Genomic DNA, 26,069 nt, shown 5'->3' on the forward strand with positions numbered 1-26,069 from the left:
TTTTCCAGGTAGCGTTTTGCACAACACATTTTTTTAATCACTGCAAGCCTCATGCAAATGCTGGTTCTTGACCAACATAATAACCAATAAAATAGTTGTTGCTATTGTCCACATATACTAATAGAAATACATCTCTGCTTGAAAGTCTATTCCCAGAAGGGAAGAGAATTCAATTTGTTTAACAAAATCTGGGGGAAAAAAAGAAATAAAACATAAAATATTACAAAAAATCACAAAATAAATATTCAAAAGTATATCTGTGAAAACAGCAGTTATTCTCAAAACCTTTTTACAGATTCATCTCGGCAAGGAATTTTTTCATGTTTCCATTCTTCTATTTATAAAACTGTTTTCTCCTTTTTTCAAAATTTGTATTTATAAAACATATTTTTTACTAATATAATAATAATAACCTACACATAGTGGATATATATAAGGTCATACTTCTACCGAAGCTCTATGTATCCTCTCCATTGTTACAATTTGTTCTGTTTATGCTATCTTTTATGCGAATGTTAGAAATAAATCAAGTAAATTAAATAGACAGAGCCATGTCCTGATTGCGATCACATCAATTACACTCACAAAAGGACATAAAGATAAAGAAATGAAGAAATACATTAGAAATAGCAATGCCTGTCTATCACAGCTCTGCCACTGAGAGCCAGCATTTTAAAATGCCAACATGTTCTGTAAGAATAATCTAAATATAGATATAGACTGGATGGATGTCACTCACTCATTACTAGGCCAAGAAGCTCAGTTTTGGTCTCGTCTGTGGCAAAATTCATTTATGGCAAGCTAAAGCCATCTTTAAATAACGTTTCTCTGATGCCGCCAGAAAGGCTGAACATGTGCAACCAATAGCTTTCCTTTTGACAAGTTCATCCAGTTTTCAGAGCATCTTAGCAGTCCCTTCAGGGTAACGTTATTGATAATTCCCTCCCTGTGACATACTCTTTCCATCTGTGATGGATTCAACAGTTCTCTAAGATGATCCAAGCCTGCGATATTGTAGTATAATTCTGCATTGTGTCATTGGTTAACACAAATCCTTTTATTTCTAACCAATCTGTGAGGCCGTCACAGAACAGCTAACCTGACTCCGCCAGATGGATTTGCTCCACATATCCATCTGGAAACCTTCCGTTGAAGTAATTTTGGGAAGGGGCGAAAATACTGGTTAGCTGATTGGCCTATGTTGGTGATAGACGGGCCAAATAAACCAATCAGATCAACGAAGCATATGACGTACTAACGGAGCGACGACGAAGAGGAGCCAATTGATAGATCAAACTCTTGCCGAAACCAGTTGGGAGAAGAGCAAAAACATCTTTTCCTCTGAGAAAAGCCTCCAGAGCAGTGTTTTGCTCTTCTTTCAGTGAAGAAATACTCTGTAATTCCGATAAAACTTGCTCGATAGCCACGCTAACGCTAGTTTCATCGGCTGAAGCCGCCACGTTCTTTAGACTGAACTGTCGCGCTTCTCGTAGCGTCACACCTCAGCCCGCCTCAAAGCCAACGCTGATTGGACGTTCGTTTGGTGAACGGCTCCAGATTTTCTTTAACGGAGAGTCTCCAGACTGATTAGCGAGTGAAACCTTGAAAGCTCGCGAGATCAGGATGGTCTCACGAGGCTACAGAACAGCTGGATTCATACTGAAATTAAAGCACTAGGCTATATTAGGAGGAGCAGAGAAAAGGGAGATAAATACGAACATAATTCTCCTTCCTTATTGACATGAGATGCCAATAAAAAACAGTTGTAATAATGATTCAATAAAGATTCAATGCACCGTTCGTCTTTAGCTTCAGTCAGCCCTGCTTGACTCTTTTCATGTAGTTTATGCAATATTTCAACATGAGTGTCACTGCCTTAAACTGCTCAGCCATCCTTCTCCACATTATGCCTGTTATCGGTCTATTCATAGGATGTTTGCTTACACACTCTAACTCTGCACTGGCTCCTCCCTGAGGCCTGATTCAGGCATCCGCGCTGCATTGTCTACCAGGCTGTCCCTGCGCCTCCCGGGCTCCTCTCTGCGCCCTCATCTCAGCCGGGCCAGGAATAAAGAGCTGACACCAAACTGTCAGCCTGCAACCTGTCATACCCCTGCAGCATTAGCAAGCATTCCAAACACAAAGCCGCAACCTTGCTTCTACCTGGCTTTATCTAAATAACTCCCCTCGACATTTCATCGTCTGACCTACAAGAGCCCACTTCTACAGAATGTTGTTGGAAAGCCGCTGCCCCTAAAAATGGTTTGATTTAAACTTAAATCAAACTGTTTTTTGTCAGTAACAACATTTCCTTGTTTCTTTTTTATCCCTGTTGCCAAATCCAGGCGGCTGTGGTTTGTTTTCACACAAGCGGGCATTGTAGCGGAACACAATGTTGTTGTGTTTTGGGAATGAAAGCCGGCCATTGTTGCAGACTGTTGCACGAATCTCGCTTTTTATTTTATATAAAATGGATAAATACATTGTGTAACAGCATTAACGGTGTTTGGGGGGAGTTTGTTATGGAGGGGGGGAGATTAGATGGAGGTGGGAAGGGCGTACAACAAGAGGAAATCCTCAACTCTTGAGAATATAGGAGGTGATTGTCCTTTAGTGATGACATCGCAGATAAATGCTTTATGTTTGGGCTAGATTAGAGAACGCTGAGTTTCGGCAGGTTAAGGCCTTAATGATCTGTTGCCTAAAGCTCTCTTAAAGGTTCTATACTGTGCCTTTTAATTAGTGGAGAGACTCGACTGAACTTCTAAATAGACTTAAATACAGGAACTCTATTTAATGAATTAATGACATATATCGACAAAATAAAACACCTTTTCAATTCAAAAATTTTCTTTGCTCGTTAAGTATTGAATAATTAAACATATGAGCTCTGCAACACTAAAAGTTACTGTTTTTAATCGTTTATTTAGGTTATTCAACAATATGATTGGTTGAAAGCTTTAATCATTTACCTTTTCTTTTTTAGAAACACCTGATATTTTATTTGTGTTTTAAAAACTATTTCTTTAGAAGTCTGAACAGTACATAAATGTTAATTATACCACAATTTCTTCCAATAAACATAGCTAAAATGATATACTATATTGACTTTAAGACTTTAACTTTTGCTGTAAACAGAAGTTAAAAGTTAATTTCTAAAACTGTCAGAACTATGACAGTAGAACTTCAGTAGAATCATTGCCTTTTAGAGCTTAACTTTTGCTATTCATCATGAACCTCATATTTTTAAACCATATACACCAGGGATGCCACTTTTCCTCCTTAAACCAGTTATTATGAAAAACAACCCAAGTTGCAACCTACTTTATTTCAATTTATTTATATAGTGCCAATCTACAACATGTCATCTCAAGGCACTTTACAGTTCAACCAGATCTTACAAACAAATTGATTAAAAGTTTTCTATCTAAGGAAAACCAGTTGACTCAAAGGCAATCCCTCACACTAAGCATGCTTGTAGCGACAGTGGAGAGGAAAAACTCCCTTTTAACAGGAAGAAACCTCCAGCAGAACCAGGCTCAGTGTGAGCGGCCATCTGCTGAGGCCGACTGGGGTTCAAGGAGACAGAAGCAGAGATACAAAAAGCAGCTGTAAAAGGCGGCCCCGTCCAGGAATCACACAGCCAGGCAAACGAACTCCGAGCCAGCTCCCATGTTAGAGGATGAAAAGAGCACATCCAGTTAGTCACAGTCAGAGAAACAGGACTACACTGAAAAAGAGGCCGATCTCCAGCATCTAGAAACAAAGGTGTTGATGGCAGCAGCACAGCTGATATTTTACCAGAAAGTTACTTATTTTTCCAGACATGGATTTTTTATGGTGTTTTAGAAGCCTGTTATCTGGCATGCTGTGGGCCGGCTAGTTGTGCCACAACTGGAAAACATGCTATTGTTGCAATTTCCTGTGCTGCTTTGAGATGGTTATTAAGCTGGAGTTCACCCAGTGGACCAACACTTGTTTTGCTGCTTGCGCATCAAATTTACAAAGAAACGGCAAATACGAAGGTTCCCACCACGAATACTAATATCTATTTTTTTTATGTAAATAATTTATTCAACATTTATTTCATTAAAAGGGTGTCATTACAGATTCTTTATATTTTATAGATTATTAAACGTTTAATGAATCATCACAAACATACAAGTAAGCGAACCGTGGGTCTTTAAATAACGGTTACTAATGCAGTAAAGCCTTTTGTTATAACTAGAGCTGCAACTAACGATTAGTTTGCAAATGTAATAATCTCTTGATTATTTTATTGATTAATCGATTAATAATCGGATAGCTAAATATTCCTTAAAGAAGACTTTTTATGAAATTAACTCAGGTAAAACCAAAAGTTTACAGTTGAGGAGTTCTGAATAGAGCATATTGAAAAAGATATAGTATCTTTTTATCGTAATTACAAAATGTTTATATACTTTTTTTACGATCTTGGCATAATTACTGCTCAAGGTGGGTTCCTCTTAACCTGACTCCGCCAGATGGATTTTCTCCGCATATCCATCTGGAAACCTTCCGTAGAAGTAATTTTGGGAAGGGGCGAAAATACTGGTTAGCTGATTGGCCTATGTTGGTGATAGACGGGCCAAATAAACCAATCAGATCAACAAAGCATATGACGTACTAACAGAGCGACGACGACGAGGAGCCAATTGATAGATCAAACTCTTGCTGAAACCAGTCGGGAGAAGAGCAAAAACATCTTTTCCTCTGAGAAAAGCCTCCAGAGCAGTGTTTTGCTCTTCTTTCAGTGAAGAAATACTCTGTAATTCCGATAAAACTTGCTCGATAGCCACGCTAATGCTAGTTTCATCGGCTGAAGCCGCCATGTTCTTTAGACTGAACTGTCGCGCTTCTCGTTGCGTCACACCTCAACCCGCCTCAAAGCCAACGCTGATTGGACGTTCGTTTGGTGAACGGCTCCAAATTTTCTTTAACGGAGAGTCTCCAGACTGATCTGCGAGTGAAACCTTGAAAGCTCGCGAGATCAGGATGGTCTCATGAGGCTAGGTTCCTCTGTCATCTACAAGCATGATTTAGAGTCTCTACAGTGCAGTTAATGATAAATCGATCAGTAAATTAGTTGACGATTATTTCAATAATAATAATATTAATTACGATTAATCTGATTGTGTCAGCCCTAGTTATTATTAAAGATAAGAACCTGTTGATGGTTCTAATCAAGTGTCCAGATGTTTTGTGAGGAGCAGATCTTTAAACTCTGGGCTTTCTCATGGAGAAACTGACAACTTGTTAGAATTTAGAAGAGCAGAAAATAATTAATTTAAAATGTTGATTATTAAATTAAAATCGCAAAGAACATTTTTTGTTGGGTTTTCATTTTTTGTTTTATTTGTTTTGGGTTTGTTTTTACCCGAAGCAGGAAGTCAGTTAAAATGGTGATGACATAATCAGATACTGCATTGGATACCGCATGAATAAAAATATTTTTGTGTTTAATACAGCTGGAACAATAAATTGTAAAATATAATTAATTACTTTAAGTTCTTTTATCTTTAATCAGCATATTAGCCCCTCATGTAATGGAAAGATTCTCTTGACACAATCGAGAACTCAAGTTTTTAGGGAAATAGAAACTTATCTACTAATTGTTAGTCAATAAAATTGATCAACTTTAGATTAGTTTGTTAGACTTAAACTCAACTTTAATTATCCCTTGAGATTACTCTTTCAGGAAATTCTGGTTCCAGTAGCTTATATAGAGTACAAAGAGTTAAAGCAAGATGCAATTAAAGCTAAAATACAACAGACAATTTAAAAAAGGGTGCATATAGTACAAAAGAGCATAAAAACAGTTGTTATTTCCTGGAATATGTTTCCTTTAGATATAAAAATATCTTCACAGTAGAGAAATAAGGAAAGACTACATAGTAGTTGGCTTGGATTATTGCACTTGCACTGCAGAAATGTACTGACCTTATAAATAAGTAAAAATTATACAGACAACACAGTACAGTTGACTTGGATTGAATAAAATGTTAACTAGTCTGACAGCCAGGCTTTAATCGTATGGAGGATAAAAAGTGCCAAAATTAAATAAATAAATACAGCATTAAATATATATATAATTAAATGTGTCAATAATTACTTAAATGTGGAATTAAATAAATAAATGTGTCATTCATTAATTAAAAACCACGTCACTAATATAAAGTGCCACAATTAAATAAATAAATACAGAGATAAACTATTAATTAAATGTGTAATTCATTAAATAAATAAGGAATTAAATATATAAATGTGTCATTAATTTAATAAAATACGTCTTCATTTTATTAAAAAAATATATATATATATTATTTCATGGTCAAAAGTTAGGGGGCGGGGTTAACGCGAATCAAGTCTCTGTAATCGATTTGCTTCGTCTTAATGTGCAGGGTGACCAATCAGGTTTTAGATAACCGCCCCCTAACTTTGATGGGTGAGTTTGACAGATTTTTTTAATGGTTTCGATGCACTGCGACACAGGACCATGAAATAATTAAACGCACACTGAAATAATTATAGATATATTTTTAATAAAATGAAGAAGTATTTTATTAAATTAATGACACATTTATTTATTTAATTCCACAATTAATTATTTAATGCTGTATTTATTTATTTAATTTTGGCACTTTTTATCCTCCATATGATCGACATGCTGTATCCCTATTCGCTCTAATTCAAGGTATTTCTGAAGGTTCCTCTTAAATAGCTTTTTTAGTTATTTTTTGGCCTCCTTGGCCAGAATAATTAAAGAATAACATCCTGGTTATGTTGTTTTTATGGTGTAATTAAGTCTCTTCCACACCCCAGTGAAGCCTAAGTAGTATCAAAGGTATGTCTTACAATGGGTCAAAAGGAAATTCTTTGCTTTTAACTATCAGGAGATGCTTCTTTTGCGATACCTTTGGTTAATAGGTAATCAAAAATACATTTACTGAGGAAATAATCCAGTCCGGCATTTATTTTTCCCCACATTAGAACAATTGTTATTGTTTTTTCTGCAACATTTCCACAGCATAATGTGAGAAATCCGGCACCCTGGTTTTTGAGTCCAAGTTCAGCTGAAGTTCAGGAAATCATGATGAGGGAAATATTGTGCATCCTATGTCTGTGCACTCATCCATAAGGAAATTAATTACCGCCCCTACCCTATTTTTCCTTCACACTGACATTGCTTTAACAGAAGGTCCTTGGAAACTCCGAACTGGCCTCTGCTTGAGGGGATTACTCAAATCACAAACGGGAAGAGTTAAACTCAACAAAAGTATTAACTGGCTAAGCGCCAAGAGTCAATCCTCCAAAACTAACAGGTTTAAGGTTTTAAATAAAAAAAGAAAAAAAAGATAATCGTATTAGAGAGCCAGAGGCACAAAGAGAGCGGCGTTTTCATGCTGCTGGATCCCGTTAATCATCTAATCACCTAGTAGGCTGTCCCCGGGGTTCAGGTACAAGGGAAAGAAGGAGAAGGGCAGTGATGCTGCCCTCTGGGATGGCTTTTTATAGCTCAGTTCGCCTCTTTTTTTCTGCCTGTATGAGACTATGATGGCTAAATAAACAGTGAAAGAGCAACACAAATGCTAATCAGTTTGCAGCTGAATACATTTTGTCGAGGCTGCGTCAGCCGTCTGTTTTTTCATAGAGGGGGAACAAGCGATTTGGCTCTGCCTTTTAACAATCCCTGTGTGATTGGCTTTAAAACCGTCTGCACGGCATTTGATTTTGGCAGCGAGTCGCAAAGCGCTTTTCTTTTATGCCATTTCTTATTGAGGACAGCCAGGTTGTTTGCATGAATGAGTGGGTTGAAGCAGCATCTTTGCCGCTGACAAGGCATCAAGCATGACTTCATCAAGGGCATTACATCATGAGACGATGCACACTGGGTATCCCTAATTCAATCAGGTATTAGTCCTTCAAGCTAATATCCATGCTCATTTTTGGACGCATTTGCTTTCTAAGACCTTTTTATACCTCTACTGTAGCTTCATTTGTAGACACCAAGTGGAGGGGTCATGTGATGTGATCCCTGAGGTATATGGAGGGCCAGAATATATCAAAATACATGAATATAAATGCTCTGTGGAAGAAAGTAGATGTAAAATAAGTAGATGTACCATTTATAGATTTATTTATTGATATAATAAATGATTTGCATACTAAATATAACATAACATTTTAAAATACACATTTAAAAGTTTAAACGTCACATTGAATAATCAAAATTAGATACATTCAAAATGAAAATTAAATTACTATATTTAATTAAAAATAAATTTAGTTAAAAATCAATATTATTGCTTTATATGTGCCATAGAATGAAATCCTCTATGTAGTTTTAATGGGTCAGTAGTCTATCTTATTGTTATTTTTGGGCTCCTGAGTTGAAATGTTTGGGAACCCTTGAAATAATAGAAATGTTTTAGTTTTTGCTTTTAATCAATGAAATTAAATTGATTACTGCAACATTTATTTTTCCTTTGGGATTAATTAAGGATTTTTGAATTTGAATTGAATTATTTCAAAATAAGAAAATCCACTGGACTTTGTTTCCAAGTTTCAAGATATTTTGCTACCCAACCAAGAAACCTTTTTTAATTCTAAATGTCAGGAATAGCATTTGAGCGTTTGAAGAGTTTGAGGTTTTATACAGTAGCCCAACAAAGCCCTGTTTTTGTTTTGAAAACATGCAAAGTAAAACGAACAAAGTGATTTATCCTTTTGGCATGGGGGTCGTTTGGTTTCTTTTGTTAGCCTGCAATGCCCCATAACGGTCTGAGTAGGGGGTTGTTAAATGGGATTGTTGGCCTGGCTGAATAGACGGGGTCCTCCACCCACCTGTACAGGGGCTGGGGTTGTGATGACAGCGGGAAGGGATTAACTCAGTTGCCGCTTTGTAGGTTTTTGAAAGCTGAAACGAGAGTCCACCCCCTCTGTTTAAGGTTGTTTATTCTTAACATAGATGGCTTCCTTCATGCCATGTCATTGATTTTGGAGCAATCCCTCATATCAAGTATGCAAATAGTGGCCATGTGACTGGTTCTACCAGCTATTTAGTCACAATTAGTGTTTTTCTATCTTTTTTTTAGTGGTAGTACTATGAATAAGGATTGTGTTTTGGAACACTACAGTTTACTATTAGGAATCAGATCATTACCTTGTCTTGATATGTAAATTACTGAAAGTGGGAGTACTAACGCCTATGCTGTTTTATGATCCGTGGAAAGTCCTCGACCCGTACCTTTTTTGCTCATTGGAAATGCGGTCCTGGGGACTCAAACTTCAAATTGGGAAACCCTGACATTCCCCTCCTAGCCAATATTGGAGGATGCAAAGGCATCTGAAAGACAGAAGACATGAAAAAATTCTCATATTCAAGATTTTTCTTGCCAAAAAACAAAAGCACACATTTTCAATTTGAAAGCAGGATTTCTTCTACTTCCACACAAAACTTGTAATGATCACATTCAAAAGTTCCCCCTTCTCTCATATATATTCTCTTCTCCATTAAATCTTTCTATGTGCTGTTAGATTTAATGCTTCTTGCACAGATATTTTCTCCTCTCGTTTTCATCTCCTCGTGCGCAAACCAGTCCGCTTGAGTCTATTTATATGGCTTTGCAATATAAATTCTGATATAATAACATGCTTACAACAAAAACAATTAGGAAAGATAAAAACCTGAAAATTTAAAAAGGGTGAGTCCAAAATCAAAAACTGAAAAGTCACAAATTTTCTGTTGGAGGCAGAATTATCATCTGCCCTGACTAGCATACTGTGACGATGGAATTTTGTGTTCACCTCAGGCCTGGAGATGGTTTAACTCCAATGAGTTCATATATTTTACGAGTTCATATATCTGGCATAATGAAGACTGTTGCACACAACTGGGTTAGCAGAAAACATTTGAGAAACAATTTTACTATCAATAAGCAGTAACAGGCAAACTCAGTATAAGAAAACAAGCGCACCCTATCTGAGGTTGTCGTTCTATTAACTGCAAAGGTTGCTAGGCGACGATCTGACTCCAGTCTGATAGATTTTAAAAAAGTCAATCCACAAGCAGAGCCAGCGGGTTTGCGAGCGCATCTCTTACTTGAACAGACTGGTTTGCGCGCAAGACGACGGAGGTAGACGAGAGGAGAAAATATCTGTGCTAGAAGCATTAGATCTGAGGGCAGAAATAAATAATTGATGGGGAAAATAATACATCTGAGAGAAAGAGGAAGTCTTGAATGTGAGCATTACAAGTTTTGAGTGCAAGTAGAGGAAGTCCTGCTCTTGGTTTTTGGCAGGGAAAATCCTCCATATTCTCCTTTATCATCTAAAGCTTCTTTCCCACTGAAAATAAAGGGTTAACGCGTGTTTTGTTGATGTCACTGGTGCAACAGAAATCAGGGAAGTAAACAGTGGAGAGCAACATGTAAAGAAGCCAGGGCAGAGTCAGCGGGCTGTATTGTTTCGCTCTTCTATCTTTCTGAATCCCTCTCACCAGGGCTGCGCCATGTCTATCAAATGTAAACAGTTTTTTTGTTTGTTACTGGCACGGGGTGTTGACGTCCATATGTTTCGCTCAATGGTATCACGTAATTTAGGTGATTTTAATGCGGGTCACTTGCCGATTCGTTTGACCCGGTTAGACACAAGTCAATGAGCTGTTCCCACTGCCACTAAAACCGCTTGTTCCTAGGTTTAAGTGGGTTCTTTGGCCTGTGGGAAAGGGTTATATCTAAAGTGAGAGTATGCCTTCAAACTCGTTGGTTTTGTCTACCCCGTCCATATTTTTGTCTACCGTACCCATCATCTCATCACTTGTAAACAAAACGAGATCCAGGATCTCACACTACCTCAACTGCTCTGGAAAATGCTTTAGTTCAAGCTAAAGGTCATTGCTAGAAGACCCTTAAAGAACCATATCATCTGCAAAAGGCAAAACTGAGACCCTAAGGTCTCAAACAGGACACCGTCCTCACTACAACTACACAGTTATTTTCTGTCCATGAACCTCACAAACAGGATCAGCGACAAGGGGCAGCGCTTTGAACAAGCTCGACTTTGTGCCGAGAGTCGAGCACAGCTCTTGCTGACACACTTTGAGAGATGTTGAGGTGAACACAGAGGCGCACTGTCCTCCAGCAGTTTTGGTGATGCAAAACATGGACTTGGGAATACTGCTACCAGCTGGAGTGCTGTTGGGAGCTCAGTGCAAACAGTGGCCCTGTTTTAACGCAGCGGTACTCCTGCTCTTTCAACAGATGATGCTGCTTTGGAGTATATGCAGCTTTTTTTTTAACCCGCAGATCTTCCTCTGTGCCCCACAGAAGGGGAGCAAAGGTAAAGAACAGGAGTGAAGGAAAGAAATGGCGGTGGGGGGGGGCTCATGTTGTGGTGCCTTCTTTTTCCCGTTGTATCGAATTTCCATAAGGGTCTTGACAAAACTTGGACACGGATGGCGAGGATAATGGTTTTACCATCACCTTTTTTCAGCTGTCTTTCTTCTAGTGCGTTCATGCTATCCTCTTTTCTGCCTGTCTTTTTTTTTTCCAGTGATGGCCTCTGCTGTGCAGCTGTGCCGGTAATCCTGCCAGTGTGTGTAGGGAAGAAGCAGAGGCACCTTGACAAGCGACCTAAAGGCAGAGAAGGGGGTGGGGGGGGAACACCAGCACCAGCAAAAACAAATGCCACCATGTACAGCGTGGAGGACCTCCTCATCTCACATGGATACAAACTGCCCAGACATGCCGCCTCCTCCACCCCTACGCCTGTCCCTACATCCTCATCCCGTCCACCGCCTTCGTCGTCGCCACCATCCTACAACAAACATCATGAAATCTTGGAGAACAGGTCGGGTCACAGAACAGTGAACGGATACGAAAGGGGGCCTGCAGTGGCCATGGGGAACAGTGGTGGGACAAGGCAGCCCCAGGTATACGTCGCCGGCTGTCCCAGCAACAACAATGAACCCAGGGAGGGGAGCCAGCCGAAACAGGAGGGCGAGAACCGGGGCCAAACTGATACCCACTCCTTGGGAGAGTCACTGACCTCAGACAGCGGGTAAGAAACAATCTGGTGATGGCTTCCTGTACTGTTTAAAACCAGTTTTTGCTGTTAATTACTATACTGCTTAAGGATCTAACATTAGATTTATTATTATTTACTCTAAAAATCTCATAAAACAATTTTTTTATGAGATAATGCATTACAGAATTTTGGCTGATGGTTACAACCACAAACAAAAATAATGTTATCGTCAATACCTTGTAGAACCATGTGCCTACAGCTGCTTATATTTGGGGGTGTTTCCATTAGCTTTGCACAACTAGAGTATTTTTGACTGATTCCTTACTAGTAGGTCAAGCTCAGTCAGACTGGTGTATCTTGTCAGACAATGCGACAGTGGCGTTGGATGTAGGAGTTTGTCCTGAAATCGAAGGATTGACGATTCAAGCCCCGACTCCGACTTTCAGTGACGTTGTGTCCTTGAGCAAGACACTTCACCTGCATTGTCTACTGATGGGGGTCAGAGGGCCCGGTGGCGCCAGTGTACGGCAGCCCCGCTTCTGTCAGTGAGCCCCAGGGCAGCTGTGGCTACAATGTAGCTTGCCACCATCAGTAAAGTGTTAAAAGTGCTTTGGTCAAGTCTCCTGACTTGAATAAAGGTGCTATATAAGTACATACCATTTACAAATTCTAAGTCTTGGTAAACATTTTTAACTAAATTTAGGTCTAGACTGTTGGCTAACTCATAAAGACATTAGTCTGGTCCAAGCAATTATTCCTCTGTAGTTCTGGCTACATGTTCAGTGTTTCTCCTCTATTGGACCATGAACCATTGTCCCTGGATTTCCTTGTATTTTGTTCCTCCACCTTTGCATCAACTCTAATCACTTCCAGGTTTAAAAAACAAACAAAAAAAACACACATTTTTCATTACATTTCATTGATGCTGCCACCTCCTTGTTTTAAAATTGGGGTGATATGTTTGGGGTGATGTGTGGTGTACATTTTTTTCCATACATTTTGTGTTTAGGCAAGCAATTTCATCACAATAACATTCCTTCAGTTGTGCTATTAATTTGATAGACCTAAAGAGTGTTAAAACAGAAATACAGGGCTATTTTTCTATTAGGGCTTTTCTTACTAAATTTACTGAACTTATTGATTATCCCTTTTGGGATTAAAAACGTAATTTTTTAATTGAATTGAATTCCCCTCCTGTGATTGTTCCTGAGGAAATAATTAAGGAAAGGGACCCTATAGCTTCTATAGCTAGGCCTGGTGAAACAATGACTCTAGTAGTTAGCAGAAATGAGCGGATCTTGGTCATCTTGTAGCAATGAAATGTAATGAGCATATTAGGAAACATTAATAGGAAGGCGATAGCTTAAGAGCAGCCTTTAATGCTATCTTAGACACTATTGGCTTTGTTCAAAATGTGAATAGTCCCACGCATTCTCATCTTCATACTTTGGATCTTGTGCTGACATACGGCATAGAATGTGAAGAAATAACAGTATTTCCTCACAACCCTGTCCTCTCTGACCACTTTCTAATAACCTTCAGGATTACTTTAACAGAGTTCTCCTCCCCCAAAAGAAGGTTCAATTTTAGTAGATCTTTATCAGATAGTGCAGTTATAAATTTTAAAGAATCTGCTTCACTTTCTCTCTCCTCTGTGTCACTGAGCAGTGCTGCAGAGTGCAAAAGTTTAGCTTATTCCCCTTCACAGGTTGATGATTTTGTTGATGGGGTTGCTAGTTCTCTGCGTATTGCCTTAGACAACGCAGCTCCTTTGAAAATGAAAACCGTTAAAAATAGAAAGCTTGCTCCTTGGTTTAATGCAGAGCTGCGTACTTTGAAGCAAAATGCTAGGAAACTGGAGAGAAAATATCGCTCCACAGGCCTGCGAGAGTCCTTCCTAGTCTGGAAAAATGGTTTACTGCTGTATAAGAGGACCCTTTGTAAAGCAAGAGCAGCATACTTCTCCTCATTAATAGAGGAGAATAAGAATAATCCTAGATTTCTTTTTAATACAGTTGCCAAACTCACCCAGAGCCATAGCTCTGTTGAACCATCCATTCCACCTGCTCTTAGCAGCAATGACTTTATGGGATTCTTTATAAATAAGATTGATCTTATTAAAAATAAGATCATAAGCACTCCTCTATCCGCGATTGTACCTGAGGTAGTCATGGAATCTGAACTGGGTTTAGACTGCTTTGATCCAGTTGAACTCTCTGAATTAGCAAAATTATTGTCTTCATCTAAGCCTTCAACTTGTATGTTAGATCCAGTTCCAACCAGGTTATTTAAGGAGGTATTCCCTTTGATCTCCTCCTCCATTTTAGATGTGATTAATCTATCTCTGTTACAGGGATATGTACCTAAAGCTTTTAAGGTTGCTGTAATTAAACCTCTGCTTAAGAAACCGTCTCTTGACCCAGATGACTTGGTCAATTATAGACCTATATCCAATCTTCCTTTCTTATCCAAAATTCTTGAGAAAGTAGTTGCCAAACAAGTTTGCGATCACTTCCACCATAATGAACTTTTTGAAGAGTTTCAGTCTGGCTTTAGAGCTCATCATAGCACTGAAACAGCTCTGGTGAAAGTCACTAATGATATTCTCATGGCCTCAGATAATGGACTTGTATCTGTGCTCGTCCTGTTGGATCTTAGTGCTGCATTTGATACAGTTGACCATAATATTCTTTTAGAAAGACTTGAATATTTTGTTGGAATTAAAGGAACAGCACTAGACTGGTTTAAATCTTATCTATCTGATCGAATTCAGTTTGTTCATGTTAATGATAGATCTTCAACACGCTCAAAGGTTACCTGTGGAGTACCACAGGGATCAGTGCTAGGACCAATTCTCTTTACTTTATACATGCTCCCAATTGGTAGAATTATTAGACAGCATGGGATTAATTTCCACTGTTATGCTGATGATACCCAGCTATATCTGTCTATAAATCCAGATGAAGCTAACCCATTACATAGATTACAGGCATGTCTTGAAGACATAAAAACCTGGATGACTCTTAACTTTCTGCTTCTGAATGCAGACAAAACAGAAGTTATAGTCTTTGGACCAGAGTCTCTGAAAAAGAAACTGATTAGCCAGTCACTTCATTTGGATGGGATTAAACTGATTTCAGATAATAAAGTAAAAAATCTTGGTGTTGTTTTTGATCAGGACCTGTCATTTAAATCCCACATCAAAGAGGTTTCTAGAATTTCCTTCTTTCATCTGAGGAACATTGCAAAAATTAGAAATATCCTGTCCAGGGGTGATGCTGAGAAACTAGTCCATGCATTTGTTACTTCAAGGCTGGACTATTGTAATTCTTTACTATCAGGAAGTCCACAAACTGTAGTTAAAAGCCTTCAGCTGATCCAAAATGCTGCAGCCAGAGTTCTAATGAAAATTAAAAAGAGAGATCATATCTCGCCTGTCCTGGCTTCTCTTCATTGGCTTCCTGTTAAATCAAGAATAGAATTTAAAATCCTCCTTCTCACATATAAAGCCTTAAATGGCCAAGCTCCATCTTATATCAGAGATCTGATTGTTCCTTATGTTCCTAACAGAGCACTTCGCTCTCAATCTGCAGGTTTACTAGTGGTTCCTAGAATTTCTAAAAGTAGAATGGGAGGCAGATCTTTTAGTTATCAGGCTCCTCTCCTGTGGAACCAACTACCAGTTTTAGTCCGTGAGGCAGACACCCTGTCTACTTTTAAGGCTAGGCTTAAAACTTTCCTTTTTGATAAAGCTTATAGTTAGAGTGGCTCAGGTTATCCTGAGCTATCTCTATAGTTATGCTGCTATAGGCTTAGACTTTTGGAGGACATAGGGACCCCCATTTCATCATTCTGCTTCATTCTCTCTCTGTTCTCCTATTCTGCAGAATCTGTTAGTTCAATCTCTAACCTTCTGCTCTCTCTGCTTTTCCTCAGAGTAGCTTTGCCTCGTCTGTTCCTGTTTGGCTGTGACGTCATCCTGGAAAGAAACATCAGCTGTGCTGCTTCTATCAACACCCTTGTTTATAGATGTTGGAGATCGGCCTGTTTTCCAGTGTGGTCCTGTTTCTCTGACCGTGACTGAGTGGATGTGCTTTCTTCGTCCTCTGGCATGGGAGCTGCCTTGGAGCTCGTCTGCCTGGCTGTGTGTTTCCTGGACGGGGCCGCCTTTTACAGCTGCTTTTTGTATCTCTGCTTCTGTCTCCTTGAACCCCAGTCGGCCTCGGCAGATGGCCGCTCACACTGAGCCTGGTTCTGCTGGAGGTTTCTTCCTGTTAAAAGGGAGTTTTTCCTCTCCACTGTCGCTACAAGCATGCTTAGTGTGGGGGATTGTATTTGAGTCAATGAGTCAATGCAATCAACTGGTTTTCCTTAGATAGAAAACTTTGTATCAATTTGATCTGGTTGAACTGTAAAGTGCCTTGAGATGACATGTGTTGTGAATTTGGCGCTATATAAATAAACTGAATTGAATTGAATTGAATTGAATTAATATATTAGTTTTTAAACTGGACATGCAGCGGTTAGGATTCTGGAAGCCAAATACTGATCACCCATCACAGCATCACCTGTTGTCTCGTGTACATTCAGTAACTACCATTGCAACGCCAAAGTTGTGGCCTAGATAGTGATATAAACTAAAATAGATAACACTTAAACTGACTGTAGGACAATGATCTTGGGCTCCCACTAACCTGTAAGGTGTTTTATATATTTTAATCATTGTAAGTCATCATCAACAAGCACTGTAGCTATGGTAACTGCCACACATCCTCGTAAGTCTGTGCAGTTGAAGTTCTTGATGATGGTGAGAAAAAACTGCATTTCTACAAGAAAATATTTCAGCCCAGCAAGCTACTCAGACAGCAAGGGAACATCTAACCAAAGTTGATTTAACTCCGCCGGTACCGCTCGTCAGTCAGTTTCCATCGACTGAATCAACATCCGTTATGAGATTATACGTTAGCGACGTCTTCGGCTGGAAATTAAGCATTCATTCAGAGTTGGTTTCACAGTGTCTGATGTTGAACGAGTTTTATATTTATGCCGGATGCTGAAGCTCAACGCAGCAAGAAGGCACAGAGCAGAGCATATCGCACTGGACTGGAAATCGTGACAGACTAAAACACCTGGTTGATTTTCTGTGGTAAATTGCCATTACTTCAAGACTCACCACGGTTCTTCAAAAAAAACTCAAAATGCCCCATTTTTATATTCAACTGCTGTAAAATATAGACTCCTACATTTACCTTGCATACTTATTTACAATCATTAAATTTGCACATTTATCTAGTTTGTTTATTATTTATACTTATTAATAGCTAGTTTTACTATTTTATTCTTGGACATTGGGCTGCTCTGGAACCAGGGAAATTGATTATGAACTTTCTCAATTGACCAGTGCAGGTCTAATTTAATAACCTGACTCCGCCAGATGGATTTGCTCCGCATATCCATCTGGAAACCTTCCGTTGAACTAATTTTGGGAAGGGGCAAAAATACTGGTTAGCTGATTGGCCTATGTTGGTGATAGACGGGCCAAATAAACCAATCAGATCAACGAGGCATATGACGTACTAACAGCCAGGCTACTCTTGCCGAAAACAGTCGGGAGAAGAGCAAAAACATCTTTTCCTCTGAGAAAAGCCTCCAGAGCAGTGTTTTGCTCTTCTTTCAGGGAAGAAATACTCTGTAATTCCGATAAAACTTGCTCGATAGCCACGCTAACGCTAGTTTCATCGGCTGAAGCTGCCATGTTCTTTAGACTGAACTGACGTTCGTTTGGTGAACGGCTCCAAATTTTCTTCAACGGAGATTCTCCAGACTGATCTGCGAGTGAAAGCTTGAAAGCTTGCGAGATCAGGATGGTCTCACGAGGCTACTAATTTAAACCCTTGCTAAGGCAAAGTTTCTCTTTACTGTAAAGAGAAACAGCAATATAGCATGTTAGCATTGGGTTGGCTACCATGCGGTCGCTATAACGTCAGCAGGCTTGCCTTTCTTGACAGTAAAAATCATGAAAGGATCAGAAATAATTAGAATCCAAATTGCTTAGCTGGAAATGCTTTCCCTATCTTTCGCCATTGTGGGGAGTTTCCTACGTCCAGCACAGTTTGGTCTGACCCAGGCTGTGTTCTCTGTGGGTTGTATGCCGGATGCCTAGCTGGGAGGCTAGGTGTGTCCTCTCTTGGGTCTTGTGGTGTACCACTTCTGGAAGTTATTCCTGTATCTCAGAGAGAATGTTGCAGACTGTCTTTTTTTTTAGAGCAGTCTGGTCCTGGAAGTAGCTTTGGGCTACTTTAGGTTTTTTGGGGAAACACAGAATAAACGCCAGTAATGGCAATAGTAACCAATGGTCGTCCCACGGCTTAACAGAAACACCAGCCCAGACACAACTTCTGTTAAGAAAATAAAAACTGAGACCAACCTTAAAGTTAATAGCTGTAAAATAGCTGCAAATTGTGCATAATTCGAGAGTAGTAAGAAAAGTAGTAGGGTAAGGGGAAGTGGTCAGTATGCCCTCCAGCAGCTCACTGTAATACTGTAATTACAGAGATAACCCAGCCCACTGTGACTGTAGCTTTATTAGAATAAAATGCTTTAGTTCTTGATTTAAAAGTAGGCAGCAAACCTCTGAGGTCCTCACAGAATAGCCAGGTTTCATACAGAGAATTTAGTACACAAAGGTGGAAGACAGCTACTAATTAGGGTTACAGCATTTGGTTGCAACGGAGGTTAAAAGGGGTTCAACACCTTTAATTCTGTTCTGTTTAACAATTAGGCTTTGCTTAGTCGTTGGTCTCTCTCATAACAATTAAATTGACCCATTAAATTGACTCAAAATCAAAGACGTGGTTGTTTGTTGATTGTTTTGCAAGATGCTTTAGAGATCAGTTCCTTTTCACAAAACTTTGAAACGCTGCTGCTAGTTCCTTCGCTCATTTCTAAATTTTGCCTTTGTGCGTAGCTTCCTCTCATCTCATCTCCTCCTCTTCTTCTCTGTGCAGTTTTAAAAGGAGGAGAGGGAGGGATAATGAATGCTCATGTGTTAATCTCCCTCGTGGGACCTCTTGGAATTGTAATCAACACAGCTTTTGGGCAAACCAGGATCCTCTCCCCTCGTTTAAGCATGCCCTGCTTTTTACATAGATTGTCGAGTTTGTCAGGATGATTCCGTTTCATGTTTTCCCATCACATAAACCAATATGTCTAATACTTACCTAAATAATGCACACGTCATCAATAAAACAGGGGTAGTATAGGGAATACTTAAATGTGAATATTTGCTATATTTAGAATCTCTCTGAGATGGGGGGCTGCTGGAATGAGGGATATTTTCCAGGGATGTTGCCCAGTTTAGCCAGTCTGTTTAGTTTGTTGATCTCTTTTTAAGCAGAGCTGTTGAGCTTGTATATTTGCATCAGATGTGGGAGTTGGTGCGCTGTAACTACGACAAAGTCAATACAGCTTTTCTCTTGTCTACATGATTAGTCTTGGCTGCTTGAATTTCCCCCCCGAACATTTTTTTAGGGCAAATTCTCTCCAAACAGTTTTAACTACTGAGACAGACCCCTGAAACGTGTCACATAGCCATAATTAACTTCATTGGTAGTAAATTTTGTCCCCTAAAGCAGTAATCAGTATTTTCATGTAGCTGGGATACCACTGCTACCGGGAATGTGGGAATTACAAAGACATATGTTCTGCAATTTCAATCTGTTGTTTGTTCATCCATCTTTTTCCCCCCTCGGCGCCAATGCATTTAGCCTGGCAGCTTTAGTTTAGATAAGGACCAGACCTATCTTTGGATTCCCTCTGGACCAGCGCTCCTCAAACCCAATTAGACTTATGATGGCAACTCATCATTAAATGCCCTCAAATTTAACTGACTGCTCTAGCTAGCCCTCCCCATCAACCCCCTCCTCCCATCTCTTCCGGTAAACATTCGTTGGCCAGTAATGATCGCGGATGGAAATGTCAAGGACGCACATCCTCCAGAGCCGAGGCCTCTGGAGGATGTGCACATGTGCGCCTGCGTCTTGTTTACATTTTCAGTCAGTCTGCATCATCCAGGAATAGTCTGGAAATGTCTGCATCCCATTGTTGTCCATTTCGGTATGCCATCATAAAAATTGGCATCATCAGCAGCAGCTCTAACTGAAAATCATCTTGTTCTCTGAGATTAAGAACACATAATGAAATCCTGGCTGAAAGACTATCAATGAAACGCCACATAAAGCTTGGCGTGCTCAGGACGATGTTGCAGGGATAGCAGCCACAGGATGTCATTGTGTAATGTGTTCATTGTGCCCCCCCATAGAAAATCACAATTACCTAACATTACACAGCTATTTAAAGTCATCTGTCTCCATCTAGTGGGAGAGGATTTAATTTATTCCATCTGTTTGCCTTTTAGATGTTCTTTAGGACGTATGTTTAATGTGTAAAAAGAGTAGCTGTTCCCTTACAGACCTTTCTAATGCTCATATTTAGCTATTAACATTGAATATTAGACAGGTATCACTTGAGTAGGAATGCAAGTTATTGATTAATTAATCCATCTAAAAATGATTGATCATATGAATTGATTGATTGATTAATACGAGTTTTCTCACGTATTAAGAGGATATTTCCAATAAATAAAGGACTAAATCTTTATTTTTAAACAATATGCTGCATTCAAGAAATATATGTTTGTACAATTTATTGTGTCAGCTGTATTATATACTGACTGGACAAAAACAAAACAAAATGTTTTCTTAAATATTATGAAAAAAAATATTAAAGGAATAGTACACCCAAAACATGATAAGCCTTCATTTTCTACTCACCCCCATGCTGAACAACACTCTGGAGTACTTTTTTGAAATCTCAAATGCATCTGGAGATCTGGGAGGCTTCTTGCTGTCTGCTGACATTCAAATAATGGAGGTCTATGGTGTCCGAGGCAGAAAGGTCCATAAAAGTCCACAAAAAACGTGTCAATATTCCTCCATACTGCTCGTCCAATGTATTCCAAGTGTCCTGAGTTGGTAGCGTCCATAATTTACTCGAAACGAAGTCATTTAGAATGTTTTTAGAGCATAAACAGTAGTGTATAGGATTTCCTAAAAGCGCGTTCAAGTGTCTACGGAAACCGCGGCAGACCAAACCAGATGAAAGTGCGCATTCAGCTCGGCAAAGAACTCATGCTCTTCCTCAACACTGAAGTCCTCAGACATTTTTCTTTCGTTGTTTCTTTCTTTGCACAGGTAAACAGCACATTTCTTCTTCTACGCTTGCATTATCAAGAGCAGACGCTGAATGCGCACTTTCATCTGGTTTGGTCTGCCGCGGTTTCCGTAGACTCGTGAACGCGCTTTTAGGAAAACAAAACATTCTAAATGACTTTGTTTCGAGTAAATTCTGGACGCTACCCACTCAGGACACTTGGAATACATTGGACGAGCAGTATGGAGGAATATTGACACGTTTTTTGTGGACTTTTATGGACCTTTCAGTCTCGGGCGCCGTAGACCTCCATTATTTGAATGTCAGCAGACAGCAAGAAGCCTCCCAGATCTCCAGATGCATTTGAGATATCAAAAAAGCTCCAGAGTGTTGTTCAGCATGGGGGTGAGTAGAAAATGAAGGCTAATCATGTTTTGGGTGTACTATTCCTTTAAGATGTAACAACACAGAAACTTATTGGGATTTTCATGACAAATAGATGAGTAAAATATGTGAAACACTTGAACAGAGACGTTTATTATAAAACTATCATGATAAAACAGGGTATGTCACTCGGCCATACCGTCACACTATCAGCCACTTAGATTGTTGGCTGTACTCTTGGCATTATGGGTAATTTGGAAAATGAAATTTTTGTGCTCTGAGCCCCTTTCCCACCAAAATCTTTCTAGTTTTAAAAACCTGGAATTATTATTAATTTATAATAATTGTTAATGGGACCACAGTTAATTTTCTAAACACACAAACCAACTGGTACATGGCTGCAACTATATATTCTTTTAGTAATCGATTAATCTAAAAAGAGATTAAATAAAAAAATTTAACAAGCATTTTTACCTGAAAAAAGTCAAACATTTAATGCTTAGGCATTCTGCAGTTTGCTTAATATGTACTCCGTTGAGAACATCATAACAATTAGTGAATTAATCATCAGATAGCAGAGGGTTCTTTATTTATTTTATTTCATTTTATATTTTTTTATAAAAGATTTGAACCTGGTGAATTTAAAGCTATGGCTTTTATGCAGCAACTGGCAGATTGTCAGAGCCTATATATATATAGAAACCAAAGGGTTTTCAACTTTGAATGCCACATAGATGTATTTATTGTGGAGTTTCCAGTAAATTTTAGCAAATGGCTTCTTAACGATTTTTTTGTTAGGGAATTTGTTGCTGATTATTTGATAATTCACAATTAATTGAAGTTAATGGTTTAGCCCTACTCAGAATATGAGTTAATCCTTCTTTGTCTGTAAGTTTGCTTGATAGTTGAGCAATTAATATTTAGTTTTCACAGAATCAGTGTCTTCTATGAGTATCTTTCTCTCTGGTAGTGTTAATTTTAGCAGCCATTTTTAAATTTAGTTTCAGTTTTAGTCCAGTCTCAGCATCGCTTGTTAGTTTTTAGGACATTTAGTCGACATCATCCCATTTTTATTTAGTCTAGTTTTAGTCAACTATAAGTCGAGCATTTTAGTCTTTATTTTAGTCCAAGAAAATATAATTTTATTCGTTTAGTTTTAGTCAACAAACACCGTCAACATTTTAGTCTAGTTCTAGTCAGGACATAATTTTAACCTTTTACTTTTTTGTCAGCAGATAATATTTAACATTTCCTAAAATTATTTCACATTTTCTCTCATCTTTTTGATAAAAAAAAACACAATTTTAAGGAACACATGCAGACATGGAAGATGTTCTGACAATATTTGCATATTTATTTTGAAACTTTTTAAGGTTCAAAGACCATAAAATAATAATATGTAATTTTTGTCTCGTCTTTGTTCGTGAACTAAAATGTCCATAGATTTTAGTCCAGTCTTTATTTACCAAACTGTTACTCCAAGTTTTACTCCAAGTTATTGTTTATTAGTGGGGATTTTCGTCTCGTCTCGTCTAGTTTTGGTTCGGTCAAAAATTTGCCTTGACGAAAATATTTTTGTTTAGTTTTCGGTAACGAAATTAACACTACTCTCCGGTCCTTAATCTTTTTAAAAACCTTTGGACGGGCTAAAGGTGCATCAGATAAAGCAGCGCATTGGATGATCTGGAAAGGTTTTGCTCAGTGAAATGGTTCAAGAACTGTCTTTCTGTATGCTTAAACTTTGTGAAAGTGTTGTAGAATTACTGAAAATTGCTTCTTTATTCTAAATAAAAGTAATTTTCTCAACACGTTTCCCCTGAATGAATTAATACAAATTAAATCTTGATATACTGTTATTTTGATATACTGTATTTACCTGGATATACTGTATTTATATATTGCTTATTCTTAATGCACCTTTTTCCTCCCTGTTTGCACCTTCAGTAACTTCTATGCCAATATGTGACGAGTGAATTTCTCCGCTGTGAGATCAATAAAGCTCATCTAATCTAATATAATCTAAAGATTAGACCTTTTAAACCTTTTAGACAGAGGTCAGAGTACTAGAGTTTATTGTATATATTAAAGGACAGAGTTTCATCCATTAACATCTGTTTTTTGTATTTCATGCTGATATTTTTTGCTTTCTCAAAGGTTTTGTGACAGCAATAGAGGCCCACAGCCACAATCCAAGGATGTTTCATACTGGAGGAGGAGAGGCCAGGACTTCAGTGTGCTGCTAGACTACGCTGACATCAGGGGACCACATGCAAAGGGACATGCAGGGCATATCAGGCCAGAGGGACCTCAGCAGGCCAGAGGTCAAGAGCTCTCTGTTGAGGACCGTCAGAGAGCAGCTCAGGAAAGGCAGCGTTGGGCGGCCCAGGCCCAGGCTCAAGCCCTGGCTCAGGCACAGGGCCGCTCTAAAGAAAGGGAAGCCGCTCTCCAGCAATGGAGAATGGCAACCGAGAGGAAATGCCAGAGCCTGGGGACTGAGGAGTGGCATCCAGCTGTGAGCTTCAGCCGACAGATGTCTCAGAGCGAGGGGGAGCGCTGGGCACAGGAGCAGCAGCGGCTCCATGCCAGAACACCAGAGGGCATGGTAGTCCACCCGAGGACCAAAGCTAAGTCTCAATCCCTTCCCAGGATGTTGCAACCCGAGAGCCTTCAGTATGTCGACATAGCGCTGTCTGGTAAGGAAATGTACAGGCGGGTCAACGGCCACCCTCTGTCTAACCAAGACTTTTATCGAGTCCCACGGTGGCCAGAAAACGGGAGGCCAGCTAGCGCCAACCAGCTCTCAATCACACCAAAGGCCCGATTCACCCGACCCCCCAGACCTCCTTCTTACGAGATGCACCAGCAGATCAGGGGAAGCTGTGAGGTGCTGTCCGGCAGAGAATCAGTAACTCCCCAGGCAAGGGACCGAACTCCTATTCCCACATCAAGAACTAAAGATCCACAGTTGGATTATTTTGCACAGGACTCTGGGCCCCCAGGATATATCCCCCCTCCATCATATAAAAGAGCTCCATTAATGGGAGGAGCCTTCCGAGGATATGGCGATGTTCCTTTTGAATACAGGTTGTTATCATTTTATTACTTAATCAATTCTTTAAGAAATTATTTGCAGTCTAAATAAGCCTAAACATGGAAAAACAAGTTTAGAATATTGATATAATCATCTCTTTATCTATAAAGCGATTTCATTCAAAATGCTGAAGAATATGAAGTGATTTTTTATTTCCAGTATGTTTGTCAATGGAAGTTTGAAAAATGTCTTAATGAAAAAAGATTTTGAGAGTAACTTTGTTTTTATATATTTTATATTTTAATTTTTTTTTCCAATTGGTACTTTTACATTTTTCACAGATTTAATGTTTTCAAACTTTTATTGTTTAAATTCAGTTTTGCAAGTTGCATTTTTCTTTCAAACTGCCTGTAAGTTCCAGAAGCACAATCTGTACCATCAGCTCATTTGCTCATGGGCAACCAGATATAAATCCGGGTGTCCATAAATAATGTAATTGTGGTACTAAAATTACAAATTTCTATCCGTAACTCACTAAAGAATGCTAATACACATCTTTAAAAAATGTTTCTGAGATAATTTTGATGCTTTTTCTCCCTTAACCTCCATCTCTGACGTCATCGTCAGACATGCTCAGAGTATTCCGGCAAAATACGATTAAAACATGTTTATCTGCATTTTAGTTGTTACTTTTTTAGATTACACACTATAAACCGTAATGTTAATACGAAAGGAAAGTCAGAAAGACAAGATTTTTGTTTACATTTAAAGCTCAAAAAGTTAGCTCGCAGAAGTAGCGTAGCGTAGCAGCGTATCCAATTTCCTGTACATATCGGCCAGAGAGCAGTGATACAACAGAAAGGACTTTAAGGCATTTATTTTATTAGGAAATACATTATTAACCTTTAACACGTTATATTTTAATTTGCTTACTATTTTTGGGGTGGAAAAAAACGTAATTGAGGGTGACCCAGATGTATATCTGATTGCGTATGCACAAATGAGCTGATGGTACGGATTCTACCCTGGACAGTATAGCTGACACTTGCTCTGTTCATACAAAAATCATAATTAAATAATAACCGTCATTTTAGAGCATATGGCTACTGCTGTCATAAGAAATTCATGACTGTGTTAAACTGACTTCTTTAATTGTGACTTATCTTAACCAATTTTTACTGCGTTAAGAGAACAGCCATTAGCCTGAAGATGCTTTGCTAACGTTGCTAGCCACATCTGGGAAGAAAACAGTTTCAAGGGGCGGGGTTGCTTTAAAAGTAGCCACAGCTACAGACAGCTTAATTTATTAGATTGGTTCCAGTCTCAAACTGAATAAAGTTCACACGAGGACACAGAAAGACATCTGAATGCGAGTGGGAGAGAGGCTATGAGCGTA

General features: G+C 38.9%; 1 protein-coding gene across 2 annotated transcripts in view; it reads left to right on the top strand.

The window, feature by feature from the left end:
* The window catches only part of jcada (junctional cadherin 5 associated a), a 48,890-nt gene that overhangs the window by 15,646 nt on the left and 7,175 nt on the right, over window positions 1–26,069 (top strand). For both annotated transcript variants that reach the window (XM_038300771.1, XM_038300770.1), the window contains exons 2-3: window positions 11,575–12,081; window positions 23,797–24,726. In XM_038300771.1, the coding sequence (XP_038156699.1) occupies window positions 11,714–12,081; window positions 23,797–24,726 (1,298 nt within the window). In that variant the 5' untranslated portion in view covers window positions 11,575–11,713. The remainder of the gene's footprint in view (window positions 1–11,574; window positions 12,082–23,796; window positions 24,727–26,069) is intronic.

The sequence above is a fragment of the Cyprinodon tularosa genome, unplaced genomic scaffold (assembly GCF_016077235.1).
Source record: "Cyprinodon tularosa strain WSP-4 unplaced genomic scaffold, ASM1607723v1 ctg456, whole genome shotgun sequence".
In the NCBI taxonomy this organism is placed as follows: domain Eukaryota; kingdom Metazoa; phylum Chordata; class Actinopteri; order Cyprinodontiformes; family Cyprinodontidae; genus Cyprinodon; species Cyprinodon tularosa.